General features: G+C 49.2%; 2 protein-coding genes across 3 annotated transcripts in view; one reads left to right on the top strand and one right to left on the bottom strand.

The window, feature by feature from the left end:
• Positions 1-10,041, top strand: part of COL9A3 (collagen type IX alpha 3 chain) — a 97,867-nt gene extending 87,826 nt beyond the window's left edge. The window contains exons 30-32 of the mRNA XM_068262854.1: positions 118-300; positions 3,616-3,693; positions 9,146-10,041. Of these exons, the coding sequence (XP_068118955.1) occupies positions 118-300; positions 3,616-3,693; positions 9,146-9,327 (443 nt within the window). The 3' untranslated portion in view covers positions 9,328-10,041. The remainder of the gene's footprint in view (positions 1-117; positions 301-3,615; positions 3,694-9,145) is intronic.
• Positions 9,938-21,350, bottom strand: part of TCFL5 (transcription factor like 5) — a 51,970-nt gene continuing 40,557 nt past the window's right edge. The window contains exon 7 of one of the 2 annotated variants that reach the window (XR_011025187.1): positions 9,938-10,120. The gene's annotated coding sequence lies outside the window, so the exon portion shown is untranslated. The remainder of the gene's footprint in view (positions 10,121-21,350) is intronic. The other variant, XR_011025188.1, reaches the window with a different exon arrangement.

Here is a 21,350-nt window from a genome sequence, read left to right as displayed (position 1 = left end):
GGTCTTGATGATCTCGGTGGTCTCATCGGGAGGAAATTACTAACAATTAATGTTTTACTTCTGTTCAGGATAAAAACACTGGTTGTTTACCATTTTGCCCAATTTGTGTCCTTCTAGACCAAATTGCTCAGCTAGCTGCTAACCTCAGAAAGCCCTTGGCTCCAGGAGAGGCTGGTCGACCAGGACCTCCAGGCCCATCAGGAATACAGGGTCCCCCTGGGCGTGTTGGACATCCTGGTGCTCGTGGACCCCAAGGATACAGAGGACCAACAGGCGAGCTGGGCCATCCAGGTCCTAGAGGTAAGAGAGGCTTCTTATAGACCTAGGTTTTTTAAACTTTGGTCAGTTACCATTTAAACTTTTGCTTATGCCATGTGTAATCCAGCTATTTGTCTTCTCCTCCTGCCATTATTATAACAGCTATATACTTCAACTGCACACTCTCTGCCCCATTTGTCTTGAATCCTGTTTATGCTGTCAGTCATACCATCATGCTTTAGTCCTCTCCACACTAGCCATCACAAATCACAGCAGGAGGCAACTGCAGTCTGTGGTTAGATAGTTTACAGTAATGGCTAATAAGGGTCACCAGTGTGAGCATAGAGGAAATTCTCAGTCTTGTGTCAGTTAGTGAAGATCAGGCATGTAAGCGGAGGGCCACAATATCTTTAGCTATGGTCTCCGTCAAAGCAACCCTTACATGCCAAACCCTCCTATATGTGACCAGTACCTCCCATCCTTCCTCATCGATGGTCTCCATCCAGCCTTCCTGTAAATGCCAAACCCTCCTTTATGTGATAAGTACTTTTCATCATTCCTCATCGATGGTCCCCGTCCATTCCTGCTTCAAATTCCAAACCCTCCTTTGTGTGACCAGTACCTTCCATCCTTACTCATCCATGGTGTCCATCCATCCTCCCTGTAAACGCCACACCTTTCTATGTGCGACCAGTATCTTCCATCCTTCCTCATTGATGGTCTCTATCAATCCTCCCTTGACATGCCAAACCCTCCTGTGCATGTCCAGCAACTCCCATACTTCCTCATCGATGGGCCCATCCATCCTCCCTTTACTTGCTAAACCCCCAGCTTGAGAACCCATGCTAGTCCCTTGCCATGTCTTTGGTTACTCTGCATGATGCGAAGAACCAGGAGGTAGCAAACAAATAAGACAAAGCTTCTTCACAGATGTCCGCAATATGTATTTCTTGGGAAAGCTATAGATGCAGTATACTTGGACTTTGCAAAGGCTTTTGACACTGTTCCCCACAATAGCCTGGTACAAAAGCTGTGGATACAGGGACTAGGAGAAAATGTGTGTATGTGGATAGAGAACTGGTTAAGGGATAGAAGGCAAAGAGTGGTGGTAAACGGAGCATACTCAAAATGGGAAACTGTTAGCAGTGGGGTACCACAGGGGTCAGTACTTGGTCTTATTCTTTTTAATTTATTTATTAATGATCTGGTAGATGGAATACAGAGTAGTGTAGCCATATTTGCTGATGATACAAAATGATGCAGAATTATCAACACAAAGACTGATAGTGACATATTACAACAGGACCTTGACAATATGGCCATATGGGCAGGCACGTGGCAGATGAAATTTAACGTTAATAAATGTAAAGTCATGCACCTTGGACGTCCCAGTGGTAGATCATCATATAAAATAAATGGCATACAGCTGGGAACATCAGACTTGGAGAAGGACTTAGTTAATCGTATACAATGCCAAGCAGCGGTAGCTAAAGCAAATAAAAATCTGGGATGCATAAAAAGGGAAATAATATCACGAGATGCTAGTATTCTACTCCCACTTGTGAGGCCACATTTGGAGTATGAAATACAGTTTTGGGCACCACACTATAGAAAGGACATTGACCTTCTGGAACGGGTACAAAGACGGGCAACTAAATTAATCAGAGGGATGGAAGATCTCGCTTACCATGAAAGGTTGGACAAACTGGGCTTATTTAGCTTGGGAAAAAAGGGGACTGAGAGTTGACCTGATTAACATGTATATGTACATCAGAGGGAAATACAAATGCTTGGCAGATGAGCTTTTTGTCCCTAGGGTTGTACGATGGACAAAGGGTCATGATTTGCGGGTGGAAGAAAAAACGTTTTTGCCATCTATTTAGAAAGGGGTCCTTCACGGTGAGAGTGGTTAAAATCTGGAACATCTTACCTCAGGAAGTAGTTATGGCAAACTCTATATCTGCATTTAAAGAGGGCTTGGATGCTTTCCTTGCATTGAAGGGCATCCACGACTATAATTTTAGGTCATTCCCGGAAGAGTTGATCCAGTGATTTATCTGACTGCTATCTGGAGTCTGGAAGGAATTTTTCCCCTTTAAGGCTAATTTGCCCAGGCCTTGTAAGTTTTTTTGCCTTCCCCTGGATCAACTGGGATATGTGCAGGTTCAGGATGGTGTTTTTTCTGGTTGGACTTGATGGACGAATGTCTTTTTTTCAACCAAACTAACTATGTCACTATGTAACTATGTAGACCAGGGGTGCCCACACTTTTTCGGCTCGCGAGCTACTTTAAAATTCGCCGAGGCCAGGAGATCTACCGGTGTTTCAAATGCACCTCCCCCCCCCCCCCCCCCCGGAAATGTAGTTAGGTATAGGTCCCTTCAGTATAGGCTAGCCGGGTATAGGTCCCTTCAGTATAGTTTTGCTGGGTATAGGTCCCTTCAGTATAGGTTAGCAGGGTATAGGTCCCTTCAGTATAGGTTAGCCGGGTATAGGTCCCTTCAGTATAGGTTAGCCGGGTACAGGTCCCTTCAGTATAGGTTAGCTGGGTATAGGTCCCTTCAGTATAGGTTAGCCGGGTATAGGTCCCTTCAGTATAGGTTAGCCGGGTATAGGTCCCTTCAGTATAGATTAGCCGGGTACAGGTCCCTTCAGTATAGGTTAGCTGGGTATAGGTCCCTTCAGTATAGGTTAGCCGGGTATAGGTCCCTTCAGTATAGGTTACCTGGATATAGGGCCGGTGGCGTCCAGGTCTTCAGGCCTGGCTCCGGTGGGCAGCGTGAGTGGAGTCGGAACTCGGACGTTTTCCACCTCTCCACCCGATTGGCTGCGCGCCTCTCCTCTCCTGGATGGCTGCGCGCCTCTCCTCTCCTGAATGGCTGCGCGCCTCTCCTCTCCTGATTGGCTGCGCGCCTCTCCCCTGATTGGCTGTGCGCCTCTCCTCCCCTGATTGGTCAGGCTCTCTCCTCCCCTCCCCTGATTGGCCAGGCTCTCTTCTCCCCTCCCCTGATTGGCCAGGCTCTCTCCTCCAGCGGCCAGCAGCAGAAACTGCGATATACAGCTGCTGGCTGCTAAATTCAATGGGACGCGGCCAAGAGGCCGCGATCTACCGATTAGGCGGTCGCGATCTACCGGTAGATCGTGATCGACCTATTGGGCACCCCTGATGTAGACTAATCTTTGATCCTTAGTGATTGGCCTAAACACTGCCCTGACATTTGCAAAAGATATTTCTCTAAATCGTATGAGGACCAATATGACCATTCTTGTTCAAATCATGTAAGATAAGGCATCTTGGATGAATCCGACTTGATGGAGTAACGCTATGATAATAAACATTGACTTCCATTCCTGTAGGTAACTCTGGCGAGAAGGGAGACAAAGGACAAGTTGGAAGAGGCGTTGATGGACCATCTGGCGACCAAGGAGAGCAAGGTATCATCCCTGCTTTAGTGAGAGGTCATTAAGGACCCAAGATAACGATGTATAAAGAAATGAGCAATTATAATTACGTTATTCTCAAGGTATTGGAGATCCTTCAACAATGTCATAGTCTTGAGGCATATATGTGTGTGACCTTCCCTGGAAGCCTTCATACTCAATAGTGCAAGTGTAGGGCTGTCCAACTCCATAGTGTATGAAAAGATTGAAAAGATTTTTGACTGTTTTAGTAAAAAATATGGTAACAGCCAGTGTTGCCACAGTGGTCTCCAGGGGGCCATGGCTCAGCCGACAACCCATTTGGTGGGTCCAGCCTCTTAATACACAGTCAGTAGCCTACCAGTATCCCAATTCTTTCTGGAGGGTTACTGAACACTGCTAGAGAAATAGTCACCAACTGCTACTTTTTATTAGCAGCCTGGGAGATCGAGCCTGGTACACACACACAATTCTGATTGGCCAATTTTACCACTTTAGCAGATATTGAACACTATGAGCAGATTGTGCAGGTAAACTCCCATACTATAGAGGTGATAAATTTGGCCAATCATTTGCCAATCAAAATTGTGTGTACCAGGCTTTAGTGTCACTATCCCTTCAAGAGAAGCCAAAGACTTAAGGTGCGTACACATATGCGACTATAGTCATTTGAAACTATCGTTCCCCGATCGTTTCAAACGACGATCGTTTAAAAAAAGCAGGCAACGACCATTAAGTCTAACGACGGACGAGCTAGATCGTTAAAAACAAACGATCTAGCTTGGCGGATTTTTTCCAACGACGATCGTTTGCAAAAGTAGTACATCGTTGGAACTGGTCGTACTAAGCTTGACATGCGCATTTCGCTATTTCTCCATGGAACTTTTCATTTTTATGTGCAAGCGCAATAGTTGCTTTTACATGATGTAACGTTCATTCTAACGATCAGATCGTTACACACTTTTAAAAACTAACTTTACTTAGGTCGTTCTTTCGTCAATTAAACGTTAGTTCGTCGTTCACAGCGAACGATCGTTGTCGCATGTGTGTACGTAGCTTTAGAATGAGTTGTTAGGAACTGACTATTAACATCGGCTGAAGGAAGGGGGGGCATTGCAACACCAACGCCTGTTTGACATTCGTGCCCACTCCAACTGTATTAGGTGGTTATAACAATTAGCAGCAATTTAATAAAGAAATTAGAGTACAGTATTACCATACCAACCAGGGCTGTGGAATCGGTACAAAAATCATCCGACTCCGACTCCTCATTTTATGAAACCACCGACTCCAACTCAAACTCCAAGTACCCAAAATTGCTCCGACTCAGACTCCTCGATTCCAACTCCTGAGGCCCCATTCACACTTACAAAACGCCGGCGTTTTTTGCCGGCATTTTGCAGGAGTGACTTTTACGAGATTTCACGTGGAAAAATCACTGAACACTGCGGCGATTTTGCCGCGATCGCGTTTAGCACTTCTATAACACTGAAATGCGATCGCTGGGAAATCGCCTGAAAATTGTGCAGGCAACACGTTTGCGTTTTTGGGTGATTTGCGGCGGATTAAGTAAGTAAGAACGGGCCCATAGGGTTTCATTACGCTAGCGCTTTTAAAAAGCGCTAGCGTTTGAGCATTTTGCCGAAATCGCGGCAGAACGCTCTAGTGTGAATGGGGCCTTAGTCTAATTTTTACAAAGGCTATGGATTTGGTTCAAAAATCATCTGACTCCTCAGTTTACTGAAACCACTGACTCTGACTCCGACTCCAGGTACCCAAAATTACTCCAACTCCAACTCCTCGACTCTGACTCCACAGCCCTGATACCAACAGCACATAAAGAGCAGCCTTAAGGTGGCCACACACAATACAATTATTTAACATTCGAGAATTACGATGAACTGTTGGTGCTGGCTGATATCCTAACTTGATTAAAGTTATGTACGCACATTAGATAAAAATGGTTTGAAACAAACTACGAATTATAAATCTTAAAAATATAATTTCAAAGTTTGCACTGAAAGAACTCAAAATATTCTACATCATTTCCGATTATCTTGAATGATCGTGTTGGTAGGCATTGATAGAAGCTGTATAGGAAGCACAAAGTCGATCATTAGGTGATGATAGTTCGTTATAAATGATTTTCGTTTATGGCAAGGTGCAACAGACAGTCAGGGCCCGTCCACACTAGGGGCCTTGTCAGCCTTTTTTGAAGCGCAGGTGATTTTTAAAATCGCCCACAAAACGCTTGTGCAATGATTTCCTATGAGAGAGTTCACAGCTGAGCAGTTTGTTTCCGATCCGCTCAGCAAAGTGGTGCCTGTTACATTTTTTAGGCGTTTTTGCTATAATGGAAGGTATAGGAAAAACACAAAACGCTCACAAAATCGCTTTGTTCAGCGATTGCGTTCACGTTTTTAAGAATAAATACCGTACATTGTATTTATTCTTTTCCGGGTGGAAGAGTTCACTTCCTGACTTGCGTCAGGGAGTGAATTACAAAACCGCTCTGAAAAAGCGCTTAGAAAAGCGCTTTTTACAAAAACGCAGCGGGCAGTGGAGTGCCGAGAGGGGAAAAAAACAGTGCACAAAAATGCAAAACGCTTGCATTTGTGTTTTCGTTTTTAGGTATGAATGGGGCCTCAGTGTTCTGCAAATTTCTTTATCTTGGCAGTGCATGTTTTTTTTATTTTTTTTTATTCCTGAACTTTTTTTCTCATGTGAAATAAGACAACGCTCTATGAAATATGAGAAAGGATGGCTCGATGGTTTAAGGGCTCACAGTAGCTGTCCAGCAGCACAGACTCTTAATCTGTAAATTCAAGTGTGCTCTTAAACATTTTACTCTTTGCCATGGGGATTTATCGGATTCTGGAATTTCTGGTGATAGGGGCTTCTGTTCAAGAGAATTTGCATCATCAAATCACACTACAAGCGCTTTCTAGTGTCAATGATTTGAAAAGCTCTTACTAATGTAATGTTAGGGTTTTTTGTTTTTTTTAAAGCACATTTTAACTACCTTAAGACCGCTCCACGCCCATGGGCGTGGCCACAGCGGCAGCCCCAGGACCGCCTAACGCCGATTGGTGTCAAGTCCTGGGGCTGCAGTTTGCAGATCACGCGCAAGATGCGTGCATCTCCTGCTCGGGAGGTGGAGCTCCGCCCCCCTCTTCAGTCTCTGAGCGGCGATCGCCACTCGGAAGACTGTTAGACGGCGTAATCGCCGTCTATTTACATGTACAGTGCTGCGATCGGCAGCAGCGCTGTACTGGGGACACACCGGCTGTCCCCCTGGGGGACAAGAGAGCGATCGGCTCTCATAGGCAGAAGCCTATGACAGCCGATCGCCAGGATTGGCCGGCTGGGGGGTGGGAGGGTTTAAAAAAGTAATAATAAAGAAATAGTAGAAAAAAAACAACAACAACAAATATTGATAAAAAAAAACCTGGGGGGGGGAGAGGGGGAAGGGGTTGGGGGCGGGGCGATCAGACCCCACCAACAGAGGGCTCTGTTGGTGGGGGGAAAAGGGGGGGAGATCACTCCTCTGCTATGTTTTGCGGCCCTGCAGCTTTGCCTTAAAGCTGCAGTGGCCAAGTACAGAAAAAACAGCCTGGTCTTTAGGGGGGTTTAGCACTGTGGTCCTCAAGTGGTTAAGTGAGATCACTCACAGAGCATTGCATTAGTAAGAGCATTTCACATTACTGGTGAATTTAGTGTAACCGTGTTGGTCAATGTGAAATATCAAAACGAGCAGCTCTGTGTTTGGGAGAAGGTAAAGGCTCCTAAATGACCCATCAATGGTGAAGAAGTAGCAGGTTCTAGTCTGGGTGATTCTTTGTTTCTTCTGTTGCTTTGGTCAATGTGAAATATAAGAACAAGCAGCTTCATGTTCAGGAGTAGGAGATAGCTGAGTGGTAAGGCCTCTGAAATGACCTGGCAGTGGTGCTGGAGGTGCAGGTTCAAGCCTGGGTTATTCTTTGTTTCTTGAGTTGCTTTGGTCAAGGTGAAATATAAGAACAAGCAGCTTTGACTTCAGGAGAAGGAGATAGCTGAGTGGTAAGGCCTCTGAAATGACCTGGCAGTGGTACTGGAGGTGCAGGTTCAAGCCTGGGTTATTCTTTGTTTCTTGAGTTGCTTTGGTCAAGGTGAAATATAAGAACAAGCAGCTTTGACTTCAGGAGAAGGAGATAGCTGAGTGGTAAGGCCTCTGAAATGGCCCAGTAATGGTGCTGGAGGCACAGGTTCTAGCCTGGGTGATTCTTTGTTTCTTTGCTATTGCTTTGGTCAATGTGAAATATAAGAACGAGCAGTTCAGTGTTTGGGAGAAGGAGATAGCTGAGAGGTTAAGGGCTCTGACAGCTGTGCTGAGAAACCTGAGTTCAATCCTGGACTCTGACAGCAGAGCTGAGAAACCTGAGTTCTGACATTGGGTGTGCTCTGACAGCACTGCTGAGAAACCTGAGTTCAATCCTAGGTGGACTCTAACAGCAGAGCTGAGAAACCTGAGCCCAAACCCCTCTGAGTGAAGGCCTTGTGGTCATGGACAACCCACCTCAGCTCCTGAGTCCCAGGCATAAGAGGGATGCCTGTAACACCTGTCAACAACACCAAAGGGCTTGGGCCTTCTTCTCTGCCCGTTGCCTGGGTGGTCCATAAATCTGACAATATTTGGAAGGGGCTGTCTTGCTCAGGGCAGCCCCCTTCCAAAGTTGTACTTAGCAAAAATTTCAACTTTTATATCCAGGTCCCTACATCCTAAATTAGTACTGCACACCTCAACATCCTAAATTACTACTCCACCTATTTAGCCTTAAACTTTACACTTTCTTTTTCCCTCACTCCCAACCATTATTATATTGGCTCCTCTCACTACAAACTTCACTTGACCAGCCAGGGGATTGAACTGGGGTCTCCAGCATAGCAGGTCAGACCTCCAACCACCTGAGCCACCAGCTCTGGTCATGCACACATCTCTTCGTCCATCATACTTATCATACAAGTCTAACAACACTAGAACTAGAACCTCATTCTCCATTACATCAGTCTAAGAGCATAGCACTGGGCCATCTTCTCTGCTCATATACCGATCACTGATGAGACATTCCCAACTAAAACACAGAAGCTTGGACTTGCATCTCCAGGAGCTAGTGATGGTCAACAGGATGCTAACAATTCAGAGGTGATACCTACTGAGCAGCATATCAAAGACCATTCTTGACCTCAAGCCATTTCACCCACCAAGAGAAAACAGCATTTACTCTCTTATTTCTCAAAGAACTTGTGTGTATAAATAATATATATCGCAAGGAGTTGATCTCAAAAGGCTTGGTCTGCAGGAAGCAGACCATGCTCAGGGTTTGCATAGCTTGCTCATGTTGTCCATGATTTAGTTTGATTTATCACATTTTGTAGTTTACATATTTTATTTTTTGGCTACCCGCCCTTTTATCTGCTTTATCTCCAGGCCCCCAGGGAGTTCCTGGTATTAGCATAGATGGCCGAGATGGTTCCCACGGTGAGCCCGGTTACCCTGGAGAGCCTGGAAGAGCAGGTGCCGTAGGCGCTCAAGGTACTCCTGGAATATGTGACACTTCTGCTTGCCAAGGTGCCGTTGCCGGAGGAAAATCAGGTTCCAAAAAGTCATAAACATCACAATGAACAAATGAGAAGGAACTGTCTTCAATACAGCCCTCTGTCCCAAGCAAGACCTTCCCAAAACCTTCAGGAAGGTGCAAGCGTATCTCCAGAAGCAAATCGAGGAGATCAACACCAAAAACGCCAGCTCCATGAAGTTGGAGAACATCTGATTAAAGTATCCTAGACAATGATTTTATTTTGTTATTACATTACCGTAACTATAATCCCCAAATCTCACATTTATTTGTTACCTTTTTGGAAACGCCCTCACCTTTTAGCATTTTTTTGCTTGGTGTCCTCTATGAGTGGAGTAGCCAATGGCCATTGTCTTGTTGTTTAAACCAAGCAAACGCAACCCGCCCACAACCTAGCTTTGCTAGAGGTAAGTGTACATAGGAAAACCCACAAATGACAACTTTGTATATTTTTTTTTCTTCATCACCATCGTCGTCATCATCTGGTGAAAATTTAAATTTGGCGTGACCGTTCCCCCTGAACCCCCAGAACCGTACTGTAAAATGTGTTGTAAAAATAAAGAGATGTTTTTTTTTAAACCATGTCCTTAAATACGTCCTATTTCAGCATAAGGCGGACAAATAAATGGCTGAAAATCTGTGAATATCGGTGATTTAAATTTAGTATTTATTTTGGTGACTTTTATGTACGATAAGAGCTGTTGCACCGTCTGTTGTAAGATATGAATAAAGCCACTTCCACCACACGGATATCAGTTGGTCGAGGCATTCCGCGCTTTATTGACAACTCCGAACAATGACATAGAGGAAACCAGCCTCCTGCTGTGCTGCAAGGACAGACCTTCTCATTAGGAATGATCAGTGAGATGCAAATTATTTACAGGTTCATGTAGAATTATGTACATTTTTATGGAAATATACGCAGCTTGAAAAGGGTCCAATCAATTTTAACCTGGGTGGGACATGATTGGTCCATTTTTAAGCTGCATATATTTGCACACAATTTACATAATTCTGCATGAACTCAGAAATATTTGCATCTCATTAATCATCCCTAGTTCTCATATAAAGAAAAGAGGGTGGAGTCATGGCACATTCTACAGATCAGCATAAAGAAACAAAAACAGATTTCATTTACAATCTATTATTAAGGGGAACTTTAGGGAAAGTGTTGAGCCTTTGCCGAGTTGCTATTGACGTCTGTGTCTGTCGGGGGATTTTGTCTTGCTTCCTGAACAGATTATACAAGGGGACCTGATATTTCGGTTTACCTTGTTGATGTGCATTCTCTATATACGGTACATAGTACACAATCTGGTTTAAAGCACACCTGAAGGGAAAGGGATATGGAGGCTGCCATATTTATTTCCTATTAAACAATACCAGTTGCCTGCCAGTCCTGCTCTTTCATGCATTAGTAGTGTCTGAATCAAACACCTGAAACAAGCATGCAGCCAATCTTGTCAGATCTGACAATAATGTCAGAAACATCTAATCTGCTGCATGCTTGTTCAGGGGCTATGGATACAAGTATTAGAGGCAGAGGATCAGCAGGGCTGACAGGCAATAAATATGGCAGCCTCCATATCTCTCTCACTTCAGTTGTCCTTTTTTAAGTTTTAAAACTTTTTTAGGAGTATCTTTATCGAATGGTTGTTACAATTTGAAATGATGGCTATCAATCACTGTTAAAGTGACAAAGGGCCTGATTCACTAAGCTGCACTAATATAGTAGCGTAAGCTAAATACAGGACCACGTGCTAGTGCTGTGTAGCGTGCGCTCCTAAATGACGCATGCTCCCTTTACAGTACCGCCCGCTCCTCGTGCAAGATGTGAGGTTGCTTTAAATCCACTTCATTGGGCCAGAAATCTGCCTGTCATGCAGCACATACAACGTAGGGACTTTCTATAAGCCCGCCTGAACCACCTTCAGCGCCAATAGCAGCGCTGCATTAGCATATTGGCTGTTCTGGATTGGGCAATGGTCCTATCGCTTACATGCACACAGGACCATTGCCAAATCCAGAACAGCCAGTATGCTAGTGCAGCGCTGCTATTGGCGCTGGAGATGGTTCATGCGGGCTTACAGAAAGGGATAGCTGACCAATCCAAGCAGGCTCTGTAAACAATAACCAGCCAATCGCCGGTTAGGTACATCGGTTGCCATGATTGGCTGGTTGTTGTATACTGGGTACCACATACAGTGCAGCGCCAGTATCTTTACCTGTTTACACAGTATAGCACCAGTACATACAGTACAAGTATACAAATGTCCAAGAGTCGAGGGCGAGTATATCCTAAAATGTATATTTAAACTGGAAAAGTTGGGGGTCATCTTATATGTCCAGTCGTCTTATACGCCAGAATATACGGTACTTAAAGGGAACCTTAACTGAATGGGGGGTAAAGCGTTTCACTTACCTGGGGCTATTACCAGCCCCCTGCAGCAGTCCTGTGCCCTCGGAGCCGCTCTGGAATCCTCCGGTCCCCCGCTGTCACTTAGTTTCGTTTTTGACGACTCACCAGTCGGCCGGCCGCCATGCGTATTATTGGACGCATTCCCTACTACAATTAGCACTGTTGCGAGCCGCAAATACGCGTTGCCGCATTCCGCACGCGTAGATATGCGGCAACGCGTATTTTTGTACACGTTGCGGACCGCAATAATACGCATGGCGGCCGGCCGACTGGTGAGTCATCAAAAACGAAACTAAGTGACAGCGGGGGACCGGAGGATTCCAGAGCGGCTCCGAGGGCACAGGACTGCTGCAGGGGGCTGGTAATAGCCCCAGGTAAGTGAAACGCTTTACCCCCCGTTCAGTTAAGGTTCCCTTTAATTCAGGCTGCACCTTTATTGCCTTTGTTAAAATTACGGCCTATGACGGCACTGTAACCAGCTGATTTGGCCTCCATAACTCTCTCACTTCAGGTGTCCTTTAACCACTCAGCAACACTGTATAGCATTATAGCAGAAAATGTATAAAGAAATCTACTCTAGGCTTGTATGTTCTCCAAACGTTTGGACTGCTGCCACTAATTGGATTATCCTGAACCCCGTCCCCAGCATAAGGGATGGTCAATGAGATGCAAAAAAAATTAGAGTCCATGCAGAATTATGTAATTTTTGTATGCAAATGTATGCAGCTTGAAAATGGACCAATCAAGCGGATAAAGTTGTTTGGGCATCAGGAGTCCCACCAAGGTTAAAATTGACTTGTTTTCAAGCCACATATATTTGCATACAAACTGTGCATAATCCCGCATCAACTTGGAATTATTTGCATATCATTGACAATCCCTACTCGGCCGGCTGAACTTCCTGTCTCGGAACCTCAGCCACACCCCCTCCCACGTCCTCACCAGCGACTGGCGTCTACACTAATGCTGAGGTCATGTACTAGTTAAGCCAGCTGGTTTTTAGGGTGGTGAACAATCAATGTATATCCCCCTTCAAAGCACAGTCTGTGGAAGTTTAGGGACCACCACCTGACCTGTACACACGTCAACAACGCTGAACGCAGAGGCAAAGGCAGCATGGGCTTCATCGCTGAACGCAGAGGCAAACTTTGTGCAGCCTGGACCTCATGCTGAGCACCACATTTTTTAAAATTCCCCCCCTCCTCCTCCAGATTCGCAAGCGGGTGGAAAAGGGGAACTTAAAACTCACCTGATCGCTGAATCCAGCGTTGCGTCTCCATGGCAACAGGGCGTCACATGACACGTCAGGACGTGCCAGCGGGCGATCGGGTGAGTTTTAAGTTCCCCTGCTTCTGGAAGATCGCAACTCTGCAGGGAGGGAGGAGAGAAATCCGGCCCGTAACAGTGGCACGTGGGCTGTTGCTTGCCCAGTGCTGGGCCAAGGAGAGCTGACCTCTCATCCAGGACTTGTGTACAGGACTGTGGCGGTTCTTACAATGCAAACTGTGGAAGAACAGCGGTATGAGGTGGCTTAAAAGCAGCTTCATATCCACTGCAAGCTGTAGAGACCGATCACAAACAGTTCTACAGGGTGGTAAAATGCCCGCACTTCATTGCCCTCATAACGGTTTCTATCATCTAAAGCCATGTATGTTTGTATGAGGCAGGGATCGGGGCACAATCCCTTGGGGACAATCTGGGGCTGAGGCTGTACAAATGTGTCACTAGTCTGCAGACTAGCAACGTGTCTTGTTGTGTGTGGGGGGCAACAGAGCTGCGCAGGAGTAACATTACACAGTGGGAGTGGGGAGGAAAATTCTGTCTAGAGTGTGGTCGGCGAAGGTCTTGAAGGAAGAAGGATACGGAGGTTGCCATATTTATTTCCTTTAAAGCAGTACCAGTTGACTGGCAGTCCTCCTGGTCCTGTGTCTCCAATACATTTAGCCATAGCCCCTGAACAAGCATGCAGCATATCAGGTGTTTTTGCCATTATTGTCAGATCTGACAAGATTAGCTGCATGCTTGTTTCTGGTGTGATTCAGCCACCACTGCAGCCAAATAGATCAGCAGGGCTGCCAGGCAACTGGTATTGTTTAAAAGGAAATAAATATGGCAGCCTTCATATTCCTCTCAATTCAATTGTTAAGGTTTATGTACACACAGCCAATTTTGATTGCATTATGATTAACCAATTTTATCACTGTTCCAACCTTCACTATACAATCTGCTCATAGTACAGTAGAATCCCTTTATAGTAAACCCCAAGAGACCAGGAAAAGTAGTATCAGAATTGGTCATACATTTTATATTTATACAGAAGCATTTACTACTTTATCAGAGTTTACAATAATAGTATTCTACTGTATTCAATATCTGTTGGCCTTCACACTACATGGAAGTGCTAAAATTGTCCAGTCATTGGTTAATCAAAATTGGACGCGTGTACACACCCTTAGAGACTGCGTTGCTGGAGGGGTAAGGGTACACACTATGAAGTCTAAAGAGTCCACAGAAACTTCTTTAACACAAATGCAGGGCCTTGTCACACAGAGTCAGTTGCATTCAGATAAGACGGCAACCCAATGTAGCCGAAAAGTGGCGTGGCGCAGTAACGTTGTGGCGTGACCATATGTTACAATGACAGAATGCCTTACTGCCACTGTAAACACTTGTTACCCGGGTAATGCGCGGCATGCTGTGCGCCACTACGCTGAAACACGCCGCACAGAGTCTGTGGGAAAAGGCCCTAAAAGGTGGCATACATCATACAACCAAGCTGCTCCATCCCACTTATGTGGGCAAACAATCTAAGGTTAGTTTTTTTTTATTAAAAAATGTTTGATTTTTTTTTTAACTTTTCCATAATGAGTTGATCGGCTGTTGTGGAAACTCCTGATAAGAGTTTTCAGTATAAAAAAAAAAGATGGTAACAGGCAGTGTTCCTGTGGAGGTCTCCAGAGTGGATTGGGCTCAGCTGACAACCCCCCTTGGTGGGCCCAGCCTCTTATAAAGGAATCCTGGTACTCATACACATGCTGCAATCAGCCTGCCAGTAATGCTCTGGAGGGCACTGCTAGAGAGACCTTCACCAACTGCTACTTTATTCAGCTGCCTGGGAGATCGAGTTAAGCCTGCTACACACACCAAATTTTGATTGGCCAATCACCCCACCTCCATGTAGTATGAGGACCAACAGATTTTCAATACTATGAGCAGATTGGGTAGGTACCGTAAGCTCTCGTACTACATAGAAGTGTTAAAATTGGCCAATCAAAACTGAATGTGTGTATCAGGCTTTAAGGGTGCAAACACACATCCAATGTTGATTAAGGTTAGGCATCAAGCCTGGTACACACTTTTGATTGGTCAATAACTGACCAATTTTACCACCTCCACATAGTATGAGGGTTTACCTACATAATCTGCTCATAGTATTCAATATCTATTGGCCCTCATACTACATGGAGGTGGTAAAATTGGGCAGCCATTGGCCAATCAAAATTGAAGGTGTGTACCAGGTTTCAGGTGGGGGGTTAAGGTTAGGTGCTGGGTAAGCCGGTGTTTCACTCATGGCGCTTATCCTGGCGCCTAACTGATACAGCGCTAGGATAATACGTACTCAATCCTCATACTACATGAAGGTGGCCACATTTCTCAGTGATTGGACAATCAAATCCAATTTTGATTGGCCAATCACCGGCCAATTTTACCTTCTCCATGGAGTATGAGGGCTAACAGATACTGAATACCATGAGCAGATTGTGTAGGTAACCTTTCATACTACATGGATATTGTAAAATTGGCCAATAAAAAGAAGGGGGGGGGGGGAAGGTATTACAACACCGACACCTGTTTGAACTACCTGCCCACTCCAACCCCCTTTTTAAAATGTTCAATAAAAAGGTTACCTTGGCTGTGTAAAGGAAACCTCGCCCTTGGCCAAATTAAGCTCTTCCCACCCGCAGGGAGCTCCGCCCCCACCTGGGACACTTTGGAGTGAAGAGGCTCCAGACAGGAATCCTAGTGTGGCCACTCAGTCAGCTGTGTGGGAGCAAGTAAGATACTAAAGATTCCTAACAGCTGCACCCATAGTGACTTCTCCCTCCCCCAGCACCCACAGTGACCTCTCCTTCCCCCAGCACCCACAGTGACCTCTTCCTCCCCCAGCACCCACAGTTACCGCTACCTCTAACTGGCACCCACAGTGAAATCTTCCTCCCCCAGCAGCTACACTGACCTCTAACTCTCCCAGCACCCACAGTGACCTCTCCCTCCCCAGTACTAGCAGTAATCCTGCCTACCTCAGCACCCACACTGACCTATCCCTCTCCCAGCACCCACACTGACCTCTTCCTCACCCAGCACCCACACTGACCTCTTCCTCCCCCAGCACCCACACTGACCTCTTCCTCACCCAGCACCCACACTGACCTCTTCCTCACCCAGCACCCACACTGACCTCTTCCTCACCCAGCACCCACACTGACCTCTTCCTCCCCCAGCACCCACACTGACCTCTTCCTCCCCCAGCACCCACACTGACCTCTTCCTCACCCAGCACCCACACTGACCTCTTCCTCACCCAGCACCCACACTGACCTCTTCCTCACCCAGCACCCACACTGAACTCTTCCTCACCCAGCACCCACACTGAACTCTTCCTCACCCAGCACCCACACTGACCTCTTCCTCCCCCAGCACCCACACTAACCTCTTCCTCCCCCAGCACCCACACTGACCTCTTCCTCACCCAGCACCCACACTGACCTCTTCCTCCCCCAGCACCCACACTAACCTTTCCCTCTCCCAGCACCCACACTGACCTCTTCCTCACCCAGCACCCACACTGACCTCTTCCTCACCCAGCACCCACACTGACCTCTTCCTCACCCAGCACCCACACTGACCTCTTCCTCACCCAGCACCCACACTGACCTCTTCCTCACCCAGCACCCACACTGACCTCTTCCTCCCCCAGCACCCACACTAACCTTTCCCTCTCCCAGCACCCACACTGACCTCTTCCTCCCCCAGCACCCACACTGACCCCTTCCTCCCCCAGCACCCACACTGACCTCTTCCTCCCTCAGCACTCACACTGACCTCTTCCTCACCCAGCATCCACACTGACCTCTTCCTTCCCCAGCACCCACACTGACCTTTCCCTTCAATGTTCAATAAAAAGGTTACCTTGGCTGTGTAAAGGAAACCTCACCCTTGGCCAAATTAAGCTCTTCCCACCCGCAGGGAGCTCCGCCCCCACCTGGGACACTTTGGAGTGAAGAGGCTCCAGACAGGAATCCTAGTGTGGCCACTCCGTCAGCTGTGTGGGAGCAAGTAAGATACTAAAGATTCCTAACAGCTGCACCCATAGTGACTTCTCCCTCCCCCAGCACCCACAGTGACCTCTTCTTCCCCCAGCACCCACAGTGACCTCTTCCTCCCCCAGCACCCACAGTTACCGCTACCTCTAACTGGCACCCACAGTGAAATCTTCCTCCCCCAGCAGCTACACTGACCTCTAACTCTCCCAGCACCCACAGTGACCTCTTCCTCACCTAGCACCCACACTGACCTCATCCTCACCCAGCACCCACACTGACCTCTTCCTCCCCCAGCACCCACACTGACCTCTTCCTCCCCCAGCACCCACAGTGACCTCTTCCTCACCCAGCACCCACACTGACCTCTTCCTCACCCAGCACCCACACTGACCTCTTCCTCCCCCAGCACCCACACTGACCTCTTCCTCACCCAGCACCCACACTGACCTCTTCCTCACCCAGCACCCACACTGACCTCTTCCTTCCCCAGCACCCACACTGACCTCTTCCTCACCCAGCACCCACACTGACCTCTTCCTCACCCAGCACCCACACTGACCTCTTCCTCACCCAGCGCCCACACTGAACTCTTCCTCACCCAGCACCCACACTGAACTCTTCCTCACCCAGCACCCACACTGACCTCTTCCTCCCCCAGCACCCACACTAACCTCTTCCTCCCCCAGCACCCACACTGACCTCTTCCTCACCCAGCACCCACACTGACCTCTTCCTCCCCCAGCACCCACACTAACCTTTCCCTCTCCCAGCACCCACACTGACCTCTTCCTCCCCCAGCACCCACACTGACCTCTTCCTCCCTCAGCACCCACACTGACCTCTTCCTCACCCAGCATCCACACTGACCTCTTCCTTCCCCAGCACCCACACTGCCCTTTCCCTTCAATGTTCAATAAAAAGGTTACCTTGGCTGTGTAAAGGAAACCTCGCCCTTGGCCAAATTAAGCTCTTCCCACCCGCAGGGAGCTCCGCCCCCACCTGGGACACTTTGGAGTGAAGAGGCTCCAGACAGGAATCCTAGTGTGGCCACTCCGTCAGCTGTGTGGGAGCAAGTAAGATACTAAAGATTCCTAACAGCTGCACCCATAGTGACTTCTCCCTCCCCCAGCACCCACAGTGACCTCTTCCTCCCCCAGCACCCACAGTGACCTCTGTCTCCTCCAGCACCCACAGTGACCTCTTCCTCACCCAGCACCCACAGTGACCTCTTCCTCACCCAGCACCCACAGTGACCTCTTCCTCACCCAGCACCCACACTGACCTCTTCCTCACCCAGCACCCACACTGACTTCTTCCTCACCCAGCACCCACACTGACCTCTTCCTCACCCAGCACCCACACTGACCTCTTCCTCACCCAGCACCCACACTGACCTCTTCCTCACCCAGCACCCACACTGACCTCTTCCTCACCCAGCACCCACACTGAACTCTTCCTCACCCAGCACCCACACTGACCTCTTCCTCACCCAGCACCCACACTGACCTCTTCCTCCCCCAGCACCCACACTGACCTCTTCCTCACCCAGCACCCACACTGACCTCTTCCTCCCCCAGCACCCACACTGACCTCTTCCTCACCCAGCACCCACACTAACCTTTCCCTCTCCCAGCACCCACACTGACCTCTTCCTCCCCCAGCACCCACACTGACCCCTTCCTCCCCCAGCACCCACACTGACCTCTTCCTCCCTCAGCACCCACACTGACCTCTTCCTCACCCAGCATCCACACTGACCTCTTCCTTCCCCGGCACCCACACTGACCTTTCCCTTCCCAGGCACCCACACTGACCTCTTCCTCCCCCAGCACCCACACTGACCTCTTCCTCCCCCAGCACCCACACTGACCTCTTCCTCACCCAGCACCCACACTGACCTCTTCCTCACCCAGCACCCACACTGACCTCTTCCTCACCCAGCACCCACACTGACCTCTTCCTCACCCAGCACCCACACTGACCTCTTCCTTCCCCAGCACCCACACTGACCTCTTCCTCACCCAGCACCCACACTGACCTCTTCCTCACCCAGCACCCACACTGACCTCTTCCTCACCCAGCACCCACACTGAACTCTTCCTCACCCAGCACCCACACTGACCTCTTCCTCACCCAGCACCCACACTGACCTCTTCCTCACCCAGCACCCACACTGACCTCTTCCTCCCCCAGCACCCACACTAACCTTTCCCTCTCCCAGCACCCACACTGACCTCTTCCTCACCCAGCACCCACACTGACCTCTTCCTCACCCAGCACCCACACTGAACTCTTCCTCACCCAGCACCCACACTGACCTCTTCCTCACCCAGCACCCACACTGACCTCTTCCTCACCCAGCACCCACACTGACCTCTTCCTCCCCCAGCACCCACACTAACCTTTCCCTTCCCCAGCACCCACACTGACCTCTTTCTCACCCAGCAACCACTCTGACCTCTCCCAGCACCCACACTGATCTCTCCCTCACCCAGCACCCACACTGACCTCTTCCTCCCCCAGCACTCGCACTGACCTTTCCCTCTCCCAGCACCCACACTGACCTCTTCCTTCCCCAGCACCCACACTGACCCCTTCCTCCCCCAGCACCCACACTGACCTCTTCCTCACCCAGCACCCACACTGACCTCTTCCTCACCCAGCACCCACACTGACCTCTTCCTCCCCCAGCACCCACACTGACCTCTTCCTCCCCCAGCACCCACACTGACCTCTTCCTCACCCAGCACCCACACTGACCTCTTCCTCACCCAGCACCCACACTGACCTCTTCCTCACCCAGCACCCACACTGACCTCTTCCTCACCCAGCACCCACACTGACCTCTTCCTTCCCCAGCACCCACACTGACCTCTTCCTCACCCAGCACCCACACTGACCTCTTCCTCACCCAGCACCCACACTGACCTCTTCCTCACCCAGCACCCACACTGAACTCTTCCTCACCCAGCACCCACACTGACCTCTTCCTCACCCAGCACCCACACTGACCTCTTCCTCACCCAGCACCCACACTGACCTCTTCCTCCCCCAGCACCCACACTAACCTTTCCCTCTCCCAGCACCCACACTGACCTCTTCCTCCCCCAGCACCCACACTGACCCCTTCCTCCCCCAGCACCCACACTGACCTCTTCCTCCCTCAGCACCCACACTGACCTCTTCCTCACCCAGCATCCACACTGACCTCTTCCTTCCCCAGCACCCACACTGACCTTTCCCTTCCCAGGCACCCACACTGACCTCTTCCTCCCCCAGCACCCACACTAACCTCTTCCTCCCCCAGCACCCACACTGACCTTTCCCTCCCTCAGCACCCACACTGACTTCTTCCTCACCCAGCATCCACACTGACCTCTTCCTTCCCCAGCACCCACACTGACCTTTCCCTTCCCAGGCACCCCCCACACTGACCTCTTCCTCCCCCAGCACCCACACTGACCTTTTCCTCCCCCAGCACCCACACTGACCTTTCCCTTCCCCAGCACCAACACTGACCTCTTCCTCACCCAGCAACCACTCTGACCTCTCCCAGCACCCACACTGATCTCTCCCTCACCCAGCACCCACACTGACCTCTTCCTCCCCCAGCACTCGCACTGACCTTTCCCTCTCCCAGCACCCACACTGACCTCTTCCTCCCCCAGCACCCACACTAACCTTTCCCTCTCCCAGCACCCACACTGACCTCTTCCTCCCCCAGCACCCACACTGACCCCTTCCTCCCCCAGCACCCACACTGACCCCTTCCTCCCTCAGCAACCACACTGACCTCTTCCTCCCCAGCACCCGCACTGACCTTTCCCTTCCCCAGCACCCACACTGACCTCTTCCTCACCCAGCAACCACTCTGACCTCTCCCAGCACCCACACTGACCTCTTCCTCCCCCAGCACCCACACTGATCTCTCCCTCACCCAGCACCCACACTGACCTCTTCCTCCCCCAGCACCAACACTGACCTTTCCCTTCCCCAGCACCCACACTGACCTTTCCCTTCCCCAGCACCCACGCTGACCTCTTCCTCACCCAGCACCCACTCTGACCTCTCCCAGCACCCACACTGACCTCTTCCTCCCCCAGCACCCACACTGACCTCTCCCTCCCCAGCACCCGCAGTGACCTCTCCGCAGTGACCTCTCCCTCCCCCAACACCCGCAGTGACCTCTCCCCTCCCCCAGCATCCACACTGACCTCTCCCTCCCCCAGCACCCGCAGTGACCTCTCCCTCCCCCAGCACCCGCAGTGACCTCTCCCTCCCCCAGCACCCGCAGTGACCTCTCCCCCAGCATCC

Source organism: Hyperolius riggenbachi, chromosome 12 (assembly GCF_040937935.1).
Source record: "Hyperolius riggenbachi isolate aHypRig1 chromosome 12, aHypRig1.pri, whole genome shotgun sequence".
NCBI classification, from domain to species: domain Eukaryota; kingdom Metazoa; phylum Chordata; class Amphibia; order Anura; family Hyperoliidae; genus Hyperolius; species Hyperolius riggenbachi.
The sequence above is the reverse complement of the archived record's forward strand: the minus strand, read 5'-3'. Positions and strand labels throughout refer to the sequence as shown.